The 18,969-nt window shown below is 41.9% G+C and overlaps 3 protein-coding genes across 7 annotated transcripts in view; 1 reads left to right on the top strand and 2 right to left on the bottom strand.

Moving 5' to 3' along the window:
* The first annotated feature begins 3,001 nt into the window (after nt 1–3,001).
* Nucleotides 3,002–7,035, top strand: LOC127986310 (Krueppel-like factor 4). 2 transcript variants are annotated; one of them, XM_052588592.1, is made up of 4 exons: nt 3,002–3,344; nt 4,282–4,902; nt 5,762–5,926; nt 6,136–7,035. In XM_052588592.1, the coding sequence occupies exons 2-4, from the start codon at nt 4,317–4,319 to the stop codon at nt 6,309–6,311; spliced, it is 927 nt and encodes a 308-aa protein (XP_052444552.1). In that variant the 5' UTR covers nt 3,002–3,344; nt 4,282–4,316; the 3' UTR covers nt 6,312–7,035. The 2 variants fall into 2 exon arrangements, with proteins under 2 accessions (XP_052444552.1, XP_052444551.1); XM_052588591.1 differs by having other exon boundaries at nt 4,233–4,902.
* Nucleotides 7,036–7,731: 696 nt separating this feature from the next.
* LOC127986305 (UV excision repair protein RAD23 homolog B-like) lies at nt 7,732–14,959 on the bottom strand. Its single transcript, XM_052588587.1, has 10 exons — nt 14,758–14,959; nt 12,304–12,385; nt 12,141–12,220; nt 11,550–11,698; nt 10,579–10,625; nt 10,367–10,494; nt 9,728–9,854; nt 8,851–8,978; nt 8,450–8,602; nt 7,732–8,106 (listed from the first exon to the last, which is right to left on the bottom strand). Exons 1-10 carry the CDS (start codon nt 14,953–14,955, stop codon nt 7,993–7,995), a joined length of 1,206 nt encoding a protein of 401 aa, XP_052444547.1. The 5' UTR covers nt 14,956–14,959; the 3' UTR covers nt 7,732–7,992.
* Nucleotides 14,960–16,388: 1,429 nt separating this feature from the next.
* The window catches only part of LOC127986285 (zinc finger protein 462), a 32,600-nt gene continuing 30,019 nt past the window's right edge, over nt 16,389–18,969 (bottom strand). For 3 of the 4 annotated variants that reach the window (XM_052588554.1, XM_052588556.1, XM_052588555.1), the window contains exon 14: nt 16,389–18,724. In XM_052588554.1, the coding sequence (XP_052444514.1) occupies nt 18,544–18,724 (181 nt within the window). In that variant the 3' untranslated portion in view covers nt 16,389–18,543. The remainder of the gene's footprint in view (nt 18,725–18,969) is intronic. The other variant, XM_052588557.1, reaches the window with a different exon arrangement.

The following is an 18,969-nucleotide window of genomic DNA, read 5'->3' as shown; positions in this document are numbered from 1 at the left end:
TCATTCACACCAACACTAATCACCATCACGGTCACGCATATGACAGGTTTGAAAGGGCCCTTACAGCTTATAAAAATATAACATTTGGCTTTTTGTTATTAAAATGAATAATCAAGCCAAGCCCAGATTACAAAAAGTAACACAAAACTACCAATGCATTACTTTCCATAAACAGTAACTCAATTAGTCACTTTTTATGAAGTAATGCAACATTGTAAGGCATTGCTTCAAGAGTAACTTTCCCCAACACTGAGTGTTTATTATGAATATAGCTGGCTCTTTGACAAACACTGTCTTCTTAAATGTAGATGTAATGTAAATAACTGTCTGAAATATATCTGTCAGCAAAGAATTGTATTTAAAGTAAAACATTCACACAGAGACTGACACTTCCAGAGTAAGAACTGAGTGTATCTAACAGAGATCACACACACACTCTGCTCAGGCGTATGGGTCGTGTGTGAATGTGTGCTGAAGAGCTGTCTTTCCATCTTTTTAGAGGTTTCTAATCCTGGAGAAGCCCAGTGACATCACCCTGCCGCACACACACCCTGGCCGTGCTGAAGGGGTTAAATCCCTCTGTCGCGGGTCACATGACCAGGAAGTGTGGCTCCTGTCCACTTCCTCTGCTGGCTGAAGGGGATCATTGTTACAGAGTGGGCGGCGCTGGGCCGCTCTTACACCATGGGTTAAAAATAACCAGCATATTTAAGAGCGAGGAGGAATCCCTTGGAGCTCAGAGGAGGCACAGACTGCCTCACGACAGGAGCTCACGTCTGCTCCTAAAAAAGAGCATGGTGTTGGTTTAACCCATGCACCCTTGCTATTATACAGGAAGAACATCTGGACATGCAACTATGAAACTTGCATCTTGTTTACTTTTTCTAAATAAGAAAGCACAGCTCTATACACACAGCAGAGTCGTTGTGTATGGAAACCTGTTTAATGACTCTGACATCTTGTTCTGTTTCTCTCTAAACGATGTTTATCTCGGCGGCTTTCTTTCAGTCCACCATTAAACTGCACTGTTCCCATCCCGTTCGAGTCTCAGCTTGTACAGCTTCAGAATTACACCTGACCTACGGCTGTGAAGATACTTATGTTCCCAAACACTGAAGCTTTAACAGTGAGAAACACTGAACCAGACTAATCCAGACCGAACAATGATTGGTGAAAACATGTTTTGTTCTGGTAGCAGCTGTTCATTCATTGATGATGAGTCTCCAGCGTATGCAAATATACTGAAGCATCAGAAGAGGAGAGATCACCTGTTTATTTAAATATATCATTTGCATTCTGATTCCTGGATAAATGGATTCTGTCAGGATTTTCCCACAGGTTTGTGAATCATCAGTCATCATATCAGTAAGCGAACACACTATTCCAAGGAAATGAAAGGACACATCTCTTGGAAACCTATAAATATGTTTGAGCTCTGAAATGCAAATATATAGCGAGGATATTCCAAGCCATTCCTGTTGGTGTTGACCCTGGAGAAGAGTGGCATTTGCATAAAGTCCTCATATAACCAAACATAAGCTGATTTCTGATTCTTATATTGTGCTTTCAGAAACAGCAGCTTACAGTGTTACACAGCGAAACTGAGAGTGAAACACCTTTGAAGGAAGGGAAGATAAACACCAGACGACATCAACACTGCATCTGATGGCACTAGATAACCTCAAGTTTCTCTTTCCCAAAATAGCTTTTTAGGTTTTTGTCATGAAAACAAAGAGTCAAGTATATCTCCACGCTCAGACTGGGCCACCAAGATGAGATATTTCACTAAACACAAACATCCAGCACCAGGAACCAGAACATGACACACAGAAGAGTCTGGATGCACTGAGAGATCAAGAACAGTAAGCAAATCAACATCTCATCCATGAATGATGAAGTTACACTACAGGAACGAGTATTGTGTGAGGGCTTGAGCGTGAGAATGTGTGTGTGTGTGTGTTCTGCTGTTGACAGAGCCAAACGAGCAAGATCCTGAAGGAACAGGATGGTCTCCGAGCTCGTGTTTGCTGATTATACAGAGATGATTGTAGACACTGCGGAGACATTACTCTGAGACTGACACACACACACACACACACACACGCAGCCTCGCACTCTCACACACACACACACACACACACACACATACACACACACACACACACACACACACACACACACATACACACACAGACTCGGGACAGCACAGGAACGATCTAAAAGGATGCTGGGGTCTCTTGATTCAAAATTAAAGGCTGTGATAAATTGTCCAACTGGAAAAAAAATTTGACTTTTAAGAATATTTCTGAGTTCATATCTCACAATTTAGTGTTCATATCCAACATTTCTGACTTTTTTCTTGGAATTGTAAAAAAAAAAAAAAAAAAAGAATTCTGAGAAAAATAGTGGCAATTACCTAATTATTCATATATATATATATACTGTATACAAAGTGCCTTTGTGGCCTGATATAAACCCTTCTTAGAATGCATTTATTTTGTGTGCCTATTTATTTTCATACATTTAATAAAAATTGCAAACCGACAATGCAAGGTTAAATAAAAGTCAAATAAATAACTTTAAAAGTAAAAAGTAAAGTAACTCAAAGACACAATCCAGAGGTGAAATGCTGCCCAGACTCAGTGCATGTGTCTGTAGTAATGACTGTATCAGGTGATGAACACTGAATGCATGGCTTCTCAGTCCTGCACGTGTCTCTCGGGCTGTGTCCCGTGTGTCAGGTGTAATAACGATCAGTTCCTCAGGTGTTTGAGAGAAGACAGGAAGAGATCGTGACTTTCACCCGTGGCTCTCGCGCTGGAGTCGGTTGATCCCGGTTGCTAACACGCACATATTTGTGTGGATACAAAATACCGGCGCGGTGCCAGATTCGGTTTTTTTGTTGTCGTTCCCTCCTCCCTCTTGATGACGTCACGAGGTGTGTTTTCCTGCGGTTGCCGCGCAACGAGAGGCGTGTCCGGGGTTTAAGAGCTAGGCGAGGAAAGCCCTGCGCGCATCCGACGAGTCACTCGCGTCCAGACACCGGAGAGATCGCGCCGGGGAATCCCCGTAACGACACCGAGCCGAGGCTGGTTAGATGGCCGGTTCCGTCAGCACGCGCTCGGTATAAGCCTGGAGTGATCTGCACTCATGAGCTGCGCGGTGCGCTCGGAGACTTCCGTCGCTTTCTCTTTAGGCTTTGATGTGTCCGAGAGTTTCCCCGGAGCTCCGTGACTAAAGGATTGTATTCTTTGCGCTTTCTCCGACTGCAGGTGGTCACGAGTGTGACGTCATGCACTGACAGCGCTGCGCGCGAGGCGATGACGGGACCTGCTGCCGGTTCAGTGAGTATCACACGGGACATTACCGGCCACCGATCCGGTACAGCACCGGACCGAAGCCATTCTCCAGCAAACCGGGCACTGTATACTGTGACCCTGGAGCACAGAACCAATCATTATCCATTTTTTGATATTCCGATTTATGCATCCTCTGAAGCTGAATAAATCATCTCTCCAGTGATGTCTGGTTTGTTAAGAGGACAATATCTGGAAATCTGCGGGTGCAAAAAATCTAAATATTGAGAAAATCATCTTTAAAGTTGTTCAAATGAAGTTCTTAGCAATGCATATTAATAATAAAAAATTTAGTTTTAATATATTTACGGAAGGAAACTTACTAAATATCTTCATGGAACATGATTTTACTTAATATCCTAATGATTTCTGTCATAAAAGAGAAATGTATGATTGTGACTCGTACAGTGTATTTCTCCAAACACACACCTGTGCTCCTGAAGACTGCTTCTGTGCTGCAGGGACTCGTGTCTTATGTTCTTTATCATGCACTGATTACACAATACTTCTATCAGTGTGGATTCTCTCAGGATCTGTAGCTGGAAACATGAAACAATGCAGCATGACAGGGTCTTCTAATAATTCACAATAACATCAGAGGACAAGCTGTATCTAGAAATAATTTGTGTTGAAGACCAGAACCAGGACACACTTTAACAACAATAGAAACCATCACAGAAAATCTAAGTTTCCACTTCATTATAATCAATCAACTTTTAACCACTAAAAATATTTAATTAATGGCAATATATATAGGTCATTTTCTATTTAAAAATGCTTATTTTAGAAGGTTTGAGATCCTGATCTTGAGCGTCTCTGAGAGACTCACCTTGTCTTGTCCTCTCTTCCTCTGCATGTGTCTGTGTTCACATTAAGAGATGGACGGAGGAGATGTCTCACCTGAAACGCTCCTGCATGTCTACAGGTGGGAGCTGTGCTGACCGGGACGTCCCCTCCGTGATGACCAGGAAGCAGTCAGAAGAGCTGGACCTGCTGGACTATGACTTTATCCTGTCGAACTGCATGCTTCAGCAGCAAGAAGAAGAGGAGGAGAGAACCGTGTCCTACTCCTATCAGATGCCGTCTCCTCAGGGACAGGACTCCAGCCTGCTCTACAACATCCCCGACATCAGCGACGTGTCTCCCTCGGGGGGGTTTGTGGCTGAACTGATGAGGCCTGAGCTGGATCCTGCGTATCTTCAGCCCACGAGCCTCCACGGAAAGTTTGTGGTGAAGACCACCATGGAGATGACTGACTACAGTAAGGGAGGCTCGGAGCCGTTTGCTTGTCCTGGGATCAAACAGGAGCATCCCAGCACCTGCACCATCAGCCGACCCACGGATCTCCACCTGGGACTGAACTCACGGAGAGCGCTGATGGAGACGCACAGCTTCAGTGTGTCCCGAGAGGTCATGGGTCCCAGCCGCTCGTGCACATCCTCTCTGTCTCCAGACGAACATCCTCAGACTCCTGTGATCTCTGTGGCTCCGGGATATCAGCCCTCGCCCGGATACTCACGCTTTCCTCCGTCAGGGCAGTACCAGGGTCAGTCACGCTCTTACTCTCTACCTCCACTTATAATGCTATCAAGACTTTTACATCAAAAAACATCATTTAGAAGCTGTTTTCTGTCCTGTTTATAACCAGTCCCACTGCTGCGATCGGCTAACAGTTGTGTGTTTGAGCTCGTATCTTCTGAACTGATGGACACTGATGGTCAAAAACACTCAAACGATGTGTGAGAAGAATCAATGATCCCAATGATCATGTAATGAAGCAGTTATTTATGTGCTCACACGTTACTGTCAGATCCGATGTAGTCTTTTAGTTTTAATCTTGCTGAAAATTGGACGTCAAATTGTGCCTTGTGCAAATTGACGGTAAATGAGTTCATCCACTCTTTCCTAACGTCGTGATCAGAAGGAAGAAAGTGTAAAGAACACGACTGCACAGAGTCTAGTCTTCTTCAGAGCATCTTTATCGTTAGGTTTCTCAATATTCCTCAATATAACACTACTTTGGTGAATCGTGGGCGGGGCTAAACAGACACAGGCGTAATGTGGGCGGTGCTAAACAGACAGCGCTTTAGAGTCGGTGGGCGGGGCTAAACAGACAGATGCGTAATGTGGGCGGGGCTAAACAGGCAGTGCTGTAGACTCGTGCTAAACAGGCATCAATGTAGAAGCAGGTGTTGTGTGGAGGCGGTGCTTACCCACATCTGTCGCTTTGACAGACTGCATTCAGTATAAAGATTCGTGTTCTGAAACTTGCAGGATGTTTTTACAGCACAATGACCTCTTACATGTCAAAAGATCAAGGGAATATTGGCTTCTCAGAGTCATTAGTTGATTTTGTGAACGTGAAGCATTATTTCCTAACGCTGTGTGCTCTTTCGTCTCCCCAGAGCTGATGTCTCCAGCCGAGTGTTTGTCTGAAGAGTCCAAGCCCAAGCGTGGCCGGCGCTCCTGGCCGAGGAAGAGGACAGCCACACACACCTGTTATTACACCGGATGTGGAAAAACATACACCAAGAGCTCGCATCTCAAAGCCCACCACAGGACACACACAGGTCAGTGTCTGTAGACTGGGAGATATAGAGACGTGTTCAGTACAGCTGGTGTGATCTGCTATTCAAACAGCAGTGAAACTTCCTCTTCTATTCAGTCAGCGCAGGGATGAGCAACATTTGAACAGTCTCTCTAATGTGACCAGTGGGTCTTGATTGTTCTGGTCAGGTGAAACGCTCATCTGTGTGTGTGTGTGTGTGTGTGTGTTCAGGAGAGAAGCCGTATCACTGTGACTGGGAGGGATGTGGCTGGAAGTTTGCCCGTTCGGACGAGCTCACCAGACACTACCGGAAGCACACGGGCCATCGGCCGTTTCAGTGCCAGAAGTGCGACCGAGCCTTCTCCCGGTCCGACCACCTCGCGCTGCACATGAAACGACATCTATAACGAGACTGGAAGACCCCGAACAGTGAAGACCCCAGTGGACTAGTGAAGCACGTGTTGCCTTTGATCAAGAGTCCGTGAACTAGAGCGGTGTCCTCCGCAGCATCAGCATCGGGACTTTTCCTGCTCTTTAGTTTATTTTATTCCCCTTTTTTGTCATTGTCTTCCAACATGCTGGTGATTCCCTGTCCGTTTCCTGCACACTGGGACAATACTGGAACGACAAAACTTGGAGATGCCAAGATGCCAAACACAAGACTGGAAATATATGAATATCAGGGATAATAGATGGACACATGACAATATCTGTATTAAAGAAGCCTTTGATTCGGTCACAACACTGATCCGTCTCATGGGTCGGTTTCTTCTAATAACTTCAGGTACAGAATAATAATTTATAAGTGTGTTATACGACGGTGCTGAGTATAGCCAGGTGTTCAGTGAGGTACCAAAGATAAAGTGATTTTGGGGTGAACGCATGACCTCTCTCTGGTGATGGACGTATAAACTGCACTGTGTTCTGAGGTGCAATCATTTTGATATTAAAGCACTCATATTTTTATATAAGAAACATTAACTCTGAACAAAGCTTTTTGTTTAAAGTCAGATCCGTGTAATATAATCTGAAGTTTTGTACATTTGTAAATACTTTTTTCATTAAGGTTTTTGTATTTTATGTATGAATGCAATCCAGTAATAAAAATAAAAAGTATGCAAATTGACTTTAGTATTGAGTAAGCTATGCATGAATAATGTGTGATTATTACAACATGTCCCAACATTAGCATGGGTTAATCAGGGTTTCTTCCATCTGTTTAGCAGCAGGTGTGGTTAAAGACTGCACACTCTTATTCATGCCTCTACAGAACTAGTGTCAGGCTGATTCTCTACAGCTACATGCATTAACATTTGTTATTGTGCATCAGCGTAAAAACTAAACAAAAAACTGCTCAATTAACAAAAGATGATTTACTGGTATATCATGAGATGAGATTTCAGACATGCTTTAACAGGCTTACGTATTTATTTCAATTTTTTTATATTGTTTTTTATAAAATAGTGTAAGTCAAGCCAAATGTCTGTATGTTATGCACGGGTCACGCGGTCAACAGCGCCCTCTGGAGGACACGCTACAGCACTGCAACACTGTCAAATATAATGTCAAATCTTTCCTTCTGAAACGATATGGCATCACACCTGAAGAAAAAGACTTTAGAAGTCTGAGAAACAAATGTGAAAGTATGATTTCGAGGAGGCGTTTAAAGTACGTGTGTTAAATGTATTGGAGACAGTGAATGATGAGAGATGAGAACTAGAAACTCTAAATGACCGAACATTTCTGAAAACCAATTTGAATCAAATCAAATGTGTCCAGATTCCCTAACTTCACGAGCCCCTTGGACCTGCTAACGTGTCCTAACGATGGAGGAAACATTGCTTTTATTGGTCATATGAGGAACAAATGAGGAACAGACAGGTCTCACACAGACGAGTGTTAGAAGAAGCAGAGGCTTTTACTGATTTCTGCTCATCTCCAGACGGACGTGCTCATGTCATCCAGTGTGTAGAATCAGACAGAATACCACAGCCTGTGTGTGTGTGTGTGTGTGTGTGTGTGTGTGTGTGTAGATTCTCTTCTCAAAAATGATCACTGAAAAACAAAAGCCCATAAGAGGGGATTCCTCTAATCATCATCAAAGTTCTGTTGTAAGAGGAAGTTTGCAGCCAAGTTTTCATTCTTCTCACAGGCAAAGTAGGCCTGTATAACGAGTCCTTCTGGGAATCCAAGGGCTTTTAGCTGAGGAGGAAACACAGAGAGGTTAGATGACACAGAAACACTCGCCAGACACATCCTCCATCTGCAGCTCGCGCTCATTAAAGGAGATCAGTGTAATTAGTTCATCTTACAAGAATCACTTTACAGCTTTAAGAAGTATCTCAAGAGAAAGTTAGAAATCTCTGAGTTTGTGTCGAGTAAGAGCACATCAACAGCTTGACTGAAGCACAGTGTGTGTCCCTCAAACACTCGGACATGACCCCAGACGGACAGGACTGGGGAACGTCTAAAACACCTGAAGCTCTGAGCTGAATAATAAAGCAGCACCTGTGATAACTGTTGTTAAACTGAAGGTGTGTTTTACCCTCTCGATAGCTTCTTTCTCCTGAGGTGTGACCTGGATGTAGTTCATGGCTCCGCCTCCAGCCTCGGCCACGCCCCCTCCACCTCCTTGCCCCGCCTCCTGCACAGGCTCATTAAGCATCTGGATGAACTGCTCCTGATGACTGCTGATTTGCTGAGAAACACAACTTTGTTTGAACTTTTTAATTGTTGTTCTAATGATGTGTGGTTTGAGTATTTTGGGTGTGTGTGTGTTTCTGTGTCTATGGTGTGTGTGTGTGTGTGTGTACCTGCAGCAGCTGAGGGTTCTCTCTGCCGATCTGCTGTAGGAGAGCTGGTGTGTGTGTGTGTGTGAGTGTGTGTGTGTGTGTGTGTGTGTGTGTGAGTGTGTGAGTGTGTGAGAGTGTGTGTGTGTGTGTGTACCTGCAGCAGCTGAGGGTTCTCTCTGCCGATCTGCTGTAGGAGAGCTGGTAGTAGAGACGGGTTCTGCTGGATGATCTGTCTCATCTGCAGGAACTGGGGCTGGTTCCTCAGGAACTCCAGAGGATTAGCTGCTCTCACACACGAAAAAATGAAAACAAAAAAAAATTGCGGAAACCAGAAAAAATGAAATGGAAAAAAGCTGACTTTGGAAAAATCATCTGCAGAGAGAGAGAGTGTGTGTGTGGTGTCACAGAAGGAGTGTGTGCCCGGTGTGTAAAGTGTGTGTGTGGTGTCACAGAAGGAGTGTGTGCCCGGTGTGTAAAGTGTGTGTGTGGTGTCACAGAAGGAGTGTGTGCCCGGTGTGTAAAGTGTGTGTGGTGTCACAGAAGGAGTGTGTGCCCGGTGTGTAAAGTGTGTGTGCCCGGTGTGTAAAGTGTGTGATTCTGCACTCACACTGCCAGTGATGACCCGGTATATGTGCGTGCTTTCACACACAACACGTGAAGATCCCGTAACGACACGTGACATCAGCGCGTGACGTGTAATGTACGAGTCGACAACGCTAGGCACGTTATGCTTTCACTGAAGCAAGAGAACGATCTCTGCGTCAGCGCGGAACTAACTGATCTCTGCTTCATTACAGTTCGCACATGTGTTTTCATCACGAACGTTGATCTTCATTGAAAACAGCTGAAAAAAAGAGTTGTGCGATAACGCGCGTCATCACTTCGACATGGAATTAGATCCGGCTTCTGTTCACACAGCGCTCGTCCCGGGTCGAACCCTGCAATGTTACTAGGTCTTGACCCGGGACGTGTTTGCTTTCCCACAGAAGGAGACCCGGCAGTGTTCCGTGTGAGAGGGGCTTGTGTCTCACCGGCTGATCCTGTGCTGGTCTGTGACGGAGCGCTGCTGGACACTGAAGAGAGGCCTGTGGACACCACAGGAGGAGGAGCCACGGGGTCAGCCCCGCCCACACCACCCTCACTCTCCGCCGGGATACCCTACACACACACACACACACAGAGAGACAGAGAGAGAGAGAGGCACACACACAGAGAGAAAGACACACACACACACACACACACACACACACAACTCTCAGAAGATGCATCACAAAACATCTCTGCAGAAGTGTTCATATCATCAGCTATTTTCAATGTAAGTCTAGTTTAAGTTGTATCATATTTAATAGAGATGGTCAATATATCACATGTGATCGTCATGTGTCTGGTCAGTAAAGCTGGGTCTGTGATCAGCGGGTAATGTCCATCACCAGAGCTGTAGATCAGTGACCAGCTACACAGTATCAGGATCAGTATGGAGGGCGATTCATCTGGGATAATGATCCTGATACTGTGCAGCTGGTCACAGAAGCAGCTTTACTGACCAGACACATGACGATCAGCAGCTGAAGGTGTGATCCTTCCCATCAGCCTGACGTGTCCTGTCACCGGAGCTCCTCACAGAACTGGTGTGGGGTTACCATCGGTCAGTCGATCGGTCAGTCTCTCACCGTGAGCAGGTACTCCACGGCGCGGTCAGGGTTGTTGAAACTGGCTCTCAGTGCGGCCACCACTCGCTCTCTCTCGTATCCCATCAGCATGATCTCTGTCACCATGTTCTCGTAGGACTGACCGGTCACTGCACACACACACACACACACACTTCATCACAGACATCACTGCTGAATCATGAACATGGAGAATGAGTGAACATCATCTTTACCCAGCGCTGACGTCGCCTCGTCAAAGATGTCTGCGTTCAGCACAGAGCTGCAAACAGCAGGAAAACAGACTATGAGCTTCTAACGAGTAATGATGACCACACCGGAGAGATGTCTGATATATCCTTTCATTTAAACACATTCTGTCCTGGACACAGCGTTTCCTCGGTAACCGATGTAAACACCGCAGCGCTGCGTGTATTAAGACACTGATACAAGGCTTCATTATTCAGATTAGGGCTTTATTGTTTTTATATTGCTTTATTTTATTAAAGGATCCTGCAAGCTCTTTAATATATCCCCCTTTACTCATTCTGCACGAAAGTGGATCAATAATGTTGAATGTTACAGGGACTGATTATTACAAATGCAGATCTCACTGTGTTCTGGTTAAACACATTATTAATGCTAAGGTTTGCACTCAGTGGTGTTCTCAAAGACAGCTTTCATTATGATATATACTATTCCTAAAATAAGAAATATCCCAATATATCCTTAAGCCTGGCTTATAGTATCGTATCGTAACCCCTGTATCGTATCGCCAGATTCTTGGCAATACACAGCCCTAATTAACAATCATTTTAATGATTAAAATGAAAATAAAATGTAATTTTTGAAAATAGTCAGTTGTGTTTGAATTGGGATCAGTAATATTTCCTCATGTTTAAAAGAAGTCTCTTCTGCTCAAGAAAACTGCATTTATTTGTACAGTCTGATTCAAGAAGGGGTCTCAAAAATATTTTATTCACTTATTAATTTTAAGTGAAATTGTGCTTTGTTGGTATAATGTCTGCTAGACCAATATTTTTATATAGTTTTGTAATTGACAAAACAGTAAAAAGCACATTTAAGATATTTCATGTATGCCATGATAAATCAAATCAAATCAGAAAACGTGTTTGTCGTTCAGTGTCTGGTTCTGTTGATCTTGGTCCCGGGGTTGTGACGGTGGTGTGGCGGTGTGTGTGTTCACCTGGCGGGTGTAGAGGAGGTCTCGGCGCCGCTGGGGGGCGTCTCCTCTTCAGTCCTGCTCTCAGACTGTGTTTCTGATGGAGGGGTCAGGGCTGGTGCAGTGCTGGAGGACTCTGTGCTGACCGCTGGAGCAGCAGGACACGCTTTGGGCTGCAGGAGGAACATCACATCACATGTGAGGAACACACTACACTACACACTCGTCAGCTAACACACATCTGAAGTTTAGTCTGCAGACACTGAGAAATCATCAAACAAACAGACTTATGGAAACATAAAACCAATTTCACAGGGCTCTAAAAATGTCATTTCTGTTGAACCTTTATTACATTTCTGTAAAAATGCATGAAAAACGTTCCATGATTAATTACACAAGCTTTCTGATCACTAAATTGAATAAAACCATTAAAACAGAATCCAGAAACAATAGAAAAGGGAGAATAACAGATTTCATAGACACACAATTACACATGAGGTTTGATTTAGATCCTCTCGATCTGAAAGTAACTAAGGACTGTCTCAGTCCTGCTCCTGAATACTTCAGCGTTTGGTCTCTCTGCAGCAGACGGTGATAACACTGATAAAGCCTCACCTTTGCTACCATCACCACCACAAAGTTCTTCTCCTCGATCTTGTACTCCTTCAGAGCCGTGTCATCGCTCAGGATCTTTCCTGCAGGGACAGAACCACACAGAAGAACCTGAGGACAGATCCTGAGCGTCACACACCGCTGGAGAAACACACACCGGACGTACCTGCATATATCAGCTTCTGCCCCGCCACAGGGAACTGATCTCTCCCCTTCTCCAGCTCGATCCTCTCCTTCAGGGCCTTCACCTGTGACAGACAGAGAGACAGAGAGAGAGAAAACAGGTCAGCGTCTGATCCGAGAGACACACACCGCTGGAACCCTGGAAGACCAGGACCATATCTGAACATCTGAGGGAGCCAAACAATCTCAATATTGAGAAAACCATCTTGAAAGTTGTTCAGATGAAGTTCTTAGCAATGCATATTACTAATCAAACATTAAGTTTTGATTTATTTATGGTAGAAGATTTACTAAATATCTTCATGAACATGATCTTATCTTAATATCCTGATGATTTCTGTCATAAGAGAGAAATGTACTGTTGTGTGTTGATCTCAGAGCAGACATGGAGGAGGTTTGGAGCGGATCTGTTGGTCTAAAGGACTGGAGTCAGAAATATAAAGCTGTTTTCCTGAGTAAGAGTATTTCTGAGAAGAACCGCTCCGAGAGCTCTGATAAACAGGAAGTGTGCACTAAACCCACAAGTGTCCGGCTGACCTGTGACCCTTGACCTCATCCCTCGAGGAGCACGTCTTATTTAACAGCACACACACACACACACACACGTGTCGTTTGTCCCAGATACAAACCTCTTCTGTAAACGCTCAAAGTTTAAAGAGATGTTCACACAAACACAATTCTGTCATTTATTCACTCTGACGTCGCTCCAAACCTGAATGATTTCTTTCTTCTGTTAAACACAAATTAAAATATCAATTTCCCGTCAAGAGTTTATGAACAGTAAGATTTTTTATGTTTTGTAATGACGTCTCTTCTGCTCATCATGCCTGCATTTATTTGATCCAAAATACAGCAAAAACAGTCAAACTTTAAAATATTTTTATTAAAATAACTGTTTTCCATTTGATTGTGTTTTCAAATTTTATTTATTCCTGAATTTAAGCGTCATTACTCCCTTCAGAAATCATTATGATATTCTGAATTGCTGCTAAATAAACATTTATTATTATTATTATTATTAGTGTTGAAAACAGCAGAGTATAATTTTTTCAAGTTTCTTTGATTTATCTGAAATATAAATATTTTCTAAATATTATAAATGTCGTTATCATCTTTTGATCAATTTATTGCATCCTTGCTAAATGAAAGTATTAATTTCTATAAAACATTATACTTGACTCCAAGCTTTTGAATGGAAGTGTATAATGTTATAATAGCTTTTTATTTCAGATGAATGCTGATCTTTGGATCTTTCTATTCATCAAAGAATCCTGAAAAAATGCTGTGTTCAACATTGATAATAATCTTCATGTTTCTTGAGCAGTAAATCATCATATTATTCTGATTTCTGAAGATCATGTGACACTGAAGACTGGAGGAATGATGCTGAAAATACAGCGGAGCATCACAGAAATACATTACACTTTAACACAGATTCACACAGAAAACAGATGATTTACATCAGAATAATATTTCACAAAATTACTGTCTTTGCAGTACTTTGGATCAAATAAATGCAGTCTTGGTGAGCAGAAGAGACTTCTTTAAAAACAATAAAATCTAACACTTCAATAACTAGACTGGTAGGGTATGACAAATGTTGGTAAACCAAAAGGTCAACATTGACTTTAGTAGATTGCTACTAATGTATGAAAGTCAATAGGAACCTGAAACTTAGGAAAATGTGTCATTTAATTTATGGGTGAACAACCCCTTTAACACCCAAACATCCCCAAACAGACTAACAAGAGTGTCATCAGTTCACAGTGAATGACTAACACAAGCCAGATTCAACAACACTGTGATATGAAGAACTGTTCCTGACTGCACATCTAACACACAGTGTTCATCCAGAAGGCTCTCAGAGAAGAGGAGGAACACATGAACTGTGTGTGACACGTGATCAGAAACATCCTCGTGTTCAATCACACAGCTGTCATATCAGAAATCACATGAATCATGTCCATAGAGCAGATACACACCGTGTGTGTGTGTTGGTTCATATACAGCTCTATCTCTCAAACACACACGAGTAATAACCTTTATAACACTACAGCATGACTTGCTAAAACACAATAATTACTCTTTAACTGTCTGTCCGTCTGACACGACCAATAAGGCATAACGCTGATTAAATGATGATTATAGTGATTTTGGAGTGTCTGTACTACTCTTATGTCTAACGTAGACAACTTTTATCCCGTCTTGGTGAAAATAAAAACTCATTTTATGAGAAGCTAACGAGCTAATGCTAAAATGTTCCCAGAATTCCGTAAACAGCGAGAAGCGCAAACAACAACTAGTGTTTAAAGTTCATTTAAAGCTACAGAGTAATCGCAATGTATTTACGTGATTTGACGGGAGTTTTACTGTGTTTTATTGACATCGATGACAGAAAGCCGTTAGCATCTCGCTGCCTCACGCGCCCGTCTCTCACCGTCTCCTCCGCGTCGATGTCGATTTTAAACGTCTGCTGCTGGAGGGTTTTCAGCGTGATCTGCATGTTCGTGTTCTTCCGTGTCGCCGCTGTGGAAACTGACCGAGGGCTGATCGCTGGCTGTGTTTCTCCGCCGAGGCTCATCACAGCCTGTCCGCCGCCATTACGCGCGTAAACACTCGACGCAACGTCCCCCATACGCAGCAATGCGCGTGCCCCACGCACCGACGCGTATGCGTCACTGCAAGCGTGAGCGAAAGCGCTGATGGGATATTGTGTTTTTCTTGCTTTTCCGTGAAAGCACAGTCTGCCTACAGAAGAAAGCAGGAAGTGGTAGAAGCGGATGTACAGTGGTACAGTGTTGGGAAGGCTACTTTGGAAATGTAATAGGTTACAAGTTACCCTATTTAAAATGTTATAAGTAGTGTAATTATTTTAATTAGCATACTCTATTAAAATGATGTAAATGATTGCATTTGATTTCTTTTCTAAATTTATAATGTTTTCAACTTAATAATTCTCAGACATGTTAAGCAGGCAGGGTTAAGCTTTTAGAATTACTCAACACTGATTACTATCAAAAACAGGTTTAAAACCATAACAAGAAACAGTTTAATAGCTACTGATTTTGAAATCAAACAGTTATGACAGAAAACACTTGCATCTAACAATGCCTTGGAAAAAACTGTTAATCTTAAAAAATAAAGCATATACATAAAAACCAGATAGGAAATAAAACAGTTATCGATCAATCATGTGTTTTAAATAAAACATTAAATCTAATATGGAAACATAAAACACAAACACAAATAAATGTTTTTCTATTTCATATCATAAAAGATACTTAAAAGATCATTTTTTTAGCTGATCTTGTAATATTTTTCCCTCATTTATGTATTTAATAGGCATCTGGTGTGAATCAATACATTTCAATAAACATTAAAATAAAAAAATTTCATATAAATCAATATATGCATGCAACTATATAACATGCATAATGATTTTTCATATTTGGACACGTCTCGTGTGCTACACACTGACATACATTCAATACTTACATTTTTAACAAAATGTTAACACACTGAACTAAATGTGAAATCTTGAAGTAGAAAGACTGTTGTATGTTCTTATCAAATGTCCTACAGCAGTTTCCACAGGTCTGTTCCTCTCATGCACTGTGTATGAACTATGTGTTGTATTGTTTTATATTGTGAGATGTCAGCTCCTGTTGTGCTGTGTTGATGTTAAACCTCCATCCGCTGTTTAAAGCCCATCTCTCCTGGGGTCTCGAGCGTCTCCTCCTGCACAAACACTGGTGTGAAGATCTGATCCCTCATGTCTCACACATGCTCTTCACAGATGAGGTTATAGAAGTGAAATCAAGCTCTGAAACACATCAACTCTTCTGTTGGGTTTCAGACGTGACCTCTCTATCACAGCTCAAACTGCTGTGTGTGTGTGTGTGTGTGTGTGTGTGTGTGTGTATACTTGAACACATGTGCATTTCAGGACAGTGTCACCTTCTTGATATTTCTGACCACAAAGTGCTGATTTTAATTCAGAAATGTAAAAGCTCATCACAGACGAGGTGAATTCATGCCCTGAGCAGAAAACAACAGAAGTGAGCGTGCTCAGGTTATCTGATAACTTTATTACCAAGTTAAAAAAAGACGATGAATTACAATATTTACAGAAGATAGAGAAATCAAAGGAATAAAGCTGTAAACAAGCGTCAGAAATCATCAGAAGAAAGGCAGAACGCAGGAGATCTAGTCGAGAATTAAAGGGCAACGATAGAAACTGAAGCACATCTATGTACAGATCCAGTGTGATCTTAAAAGCTTATATCTGATGCTTCTCTACTCCTTATGAAGGACATGGAGGGTACAAAAGAGCTTTTTATTCTGTTTTTTTATTCTTAACCAGACAATTTACAACAGCTTTGAACAGTGGAGAGCTAAAAAACAAAAGAAACGTCTTCTATTGATTTGTATTTTTTCTTCCTTCTTTCTTTTTTTTTGTTAATATTAAATATCAGAACAACACTTAAAGGAACAGACCCCTTTCTGAAACAGAATCCACAGTTGTAAACACTTACTGATGAGGAGCTTCGAGTCTATACACGGCTGCAAAACATCATGCAGGTTTCCCAGAATGCATCTGGGCCATTGCTCGGGAAAGACTTTGGGAAGCGACACTTTGCTTTCAGTTTTGGTGTGATGACTGGGATGATGGAGATCGGTGGATCTGTAAGGCTTTGGGGTTTGGAGCAATCACACGATCTCAGCTCCATGTGAAAACACAGAAAACACTCGTTCTGCTCAACATCCCAGAATCACAGCTGTCTCCACTCGTCCTTCAGCTTCAGTGAATCATGTTTAGAGCGAATCACGTGTCTTTGTTCCAGTGCGAAACACAGATGTATTTTAGCATGTCTGGGGAAATCTCAGAGCTGCTTGTCAAAATAAAATGTGTAGTCCTAAATGTCATATTTATGTATTTGAATTGCATATAAGATCTACACAGTTAACAAACTAATACAATTAATGTGATGCATATTTGTCAGCCATGCATGACTAAAAACTGGTCAGATTTCTGTAATTTTAGTAATAAAATAACATATTAATAATAATAATGAATAATAAATGTGTTTTAGACACTCAGTAGCCCATTTATATATATTCACCATCAATAAAAATGTTTTTTTTTTTTTAAATGAAGATGCACCAGAAAAAGCAATAATTAATAAAAATAAACAAACAGAAAAAATATACAAATATTTTAATATAAAATCTACATCATAATGATACTAAATGAACACGGATAAATCGGACCTGTTTGATGTCTGTATGATAGACAAGCATGCATCACAATAGGTTTATTAGTTTATGTTAAAACTGCAATTCAGAAACATTAATCTTACATTCAGGTGTAAATATTATTGTGAGTGTGTTTTGAACTAGTAATTTTCCTTTAAACCGATGGATAGAATCGTCCAATCAGCAGAGAGCAGCAGAAACACGTGATTGTGATCCATCGATGCCCAAACGTTAATCGTGATTAAAGTGAAGCGGGAGTGCAAGACGAGCCGGAAAGTGGCCGAAATCGTCCAAAGTAGCAATTTGCTACGAGTTTTTGGGGCAAGTGTTGATATTCTAAAATCATGTCTAAAAGAATCAAACGATCTAGATAAATAAGATGACAACTATTCCTCAAGGAATTCAGCTACAGGAAGATTAACACAAGGCTAAAATGTAAAAAACAGAAACCGTCAGGCGACGTTCCGAGCGACTCCGTGTCCCTCCTGCCGGCCGAGAAGCTTCCGGATGGATCGTCTCTCGTTTGAAACGGACGTGAATCGCTACACGCCGTCTTCAAGACTATCAGCGTGTACGACGGAAGACATTCGATTCTCATGTATGCTTATTTTTTATAAATGAATGTAATGAAAGGTGCATCGAGGAAATTTTAATCTCTGAACGGAGGGACTCGCGATTCGACCGGAATATCGACTCACGGTTTCATTCACTATTGGTTACCAATATATCAACATCTGTCCTGAGGGACCAAGTCACACTTTGTAAAATTCAGTGTAAGATTCAGCAACTGGACGAACGTGAAACACCAACATCTAGTGATACTCCAAACCGGGATCATCACATTCCACAAATCTAGCTTTTTAAACCAAATACTCAAGAAGCATCCAATGTTGTTCTGCAACAAAACCAACGATGAACAGATGAAACAACGGAACGCATGACATTCTCTACAGCTTTTGTTTCGCTCCTAAGGGTCATTTTTGGTCTTTTCTTCTTCCTCGTTCTGAATCGGACACTTGGATTGGTCAGACTGATCCACAGTGTTACTGGATAGGTCCAGCCCTCTGTCAATCACAGCTACTGGACCAATCAGAGGCAGCGCTGACGAGGACACAGGACTTCTGTCTTTCTTGCTGCCGTTAACAGTCCTGAAACACAAACAGAATTAACTCATTCGTTACTATTGTAAGGGTTAACACGTTTAATCCCAAATTTTGCCCGGACATGAAAATATCCAAGTGATGTGTCTCTAGTAATGCTTTGAAATAATCAATAATAATTTTTTGCACTTCTTTTGGAAAAGTTTGTGAAAAATTTAGTTTTATGGTCGGTCACAATTGTGATGTGTGTACTAAATTAACATATTTCTAAAGTCATAAAAATTATAATATAT

This window comes from Carassius gibelio, chromosome B21 (assembly GCF_023724105.1).
Source record: "Carassius gibelio isolate Cgi1373 ecotype wild population from Czech Republic chromosome B21, carGib1.2-hapl.c, whole genome shotgun sequence".
Taxonomy (NCBI): Eukaryota; Metazoa; Chordata; class Actinopteri; order Cypriniformes; family Cyprinidae; genus Carassius; species Carassius gibelio.
The sequence above is the reverse complement of the archived record's forward strand: the minus strand, read 5'-3'. Positions and strand labels throughout refer to the sequence as shown.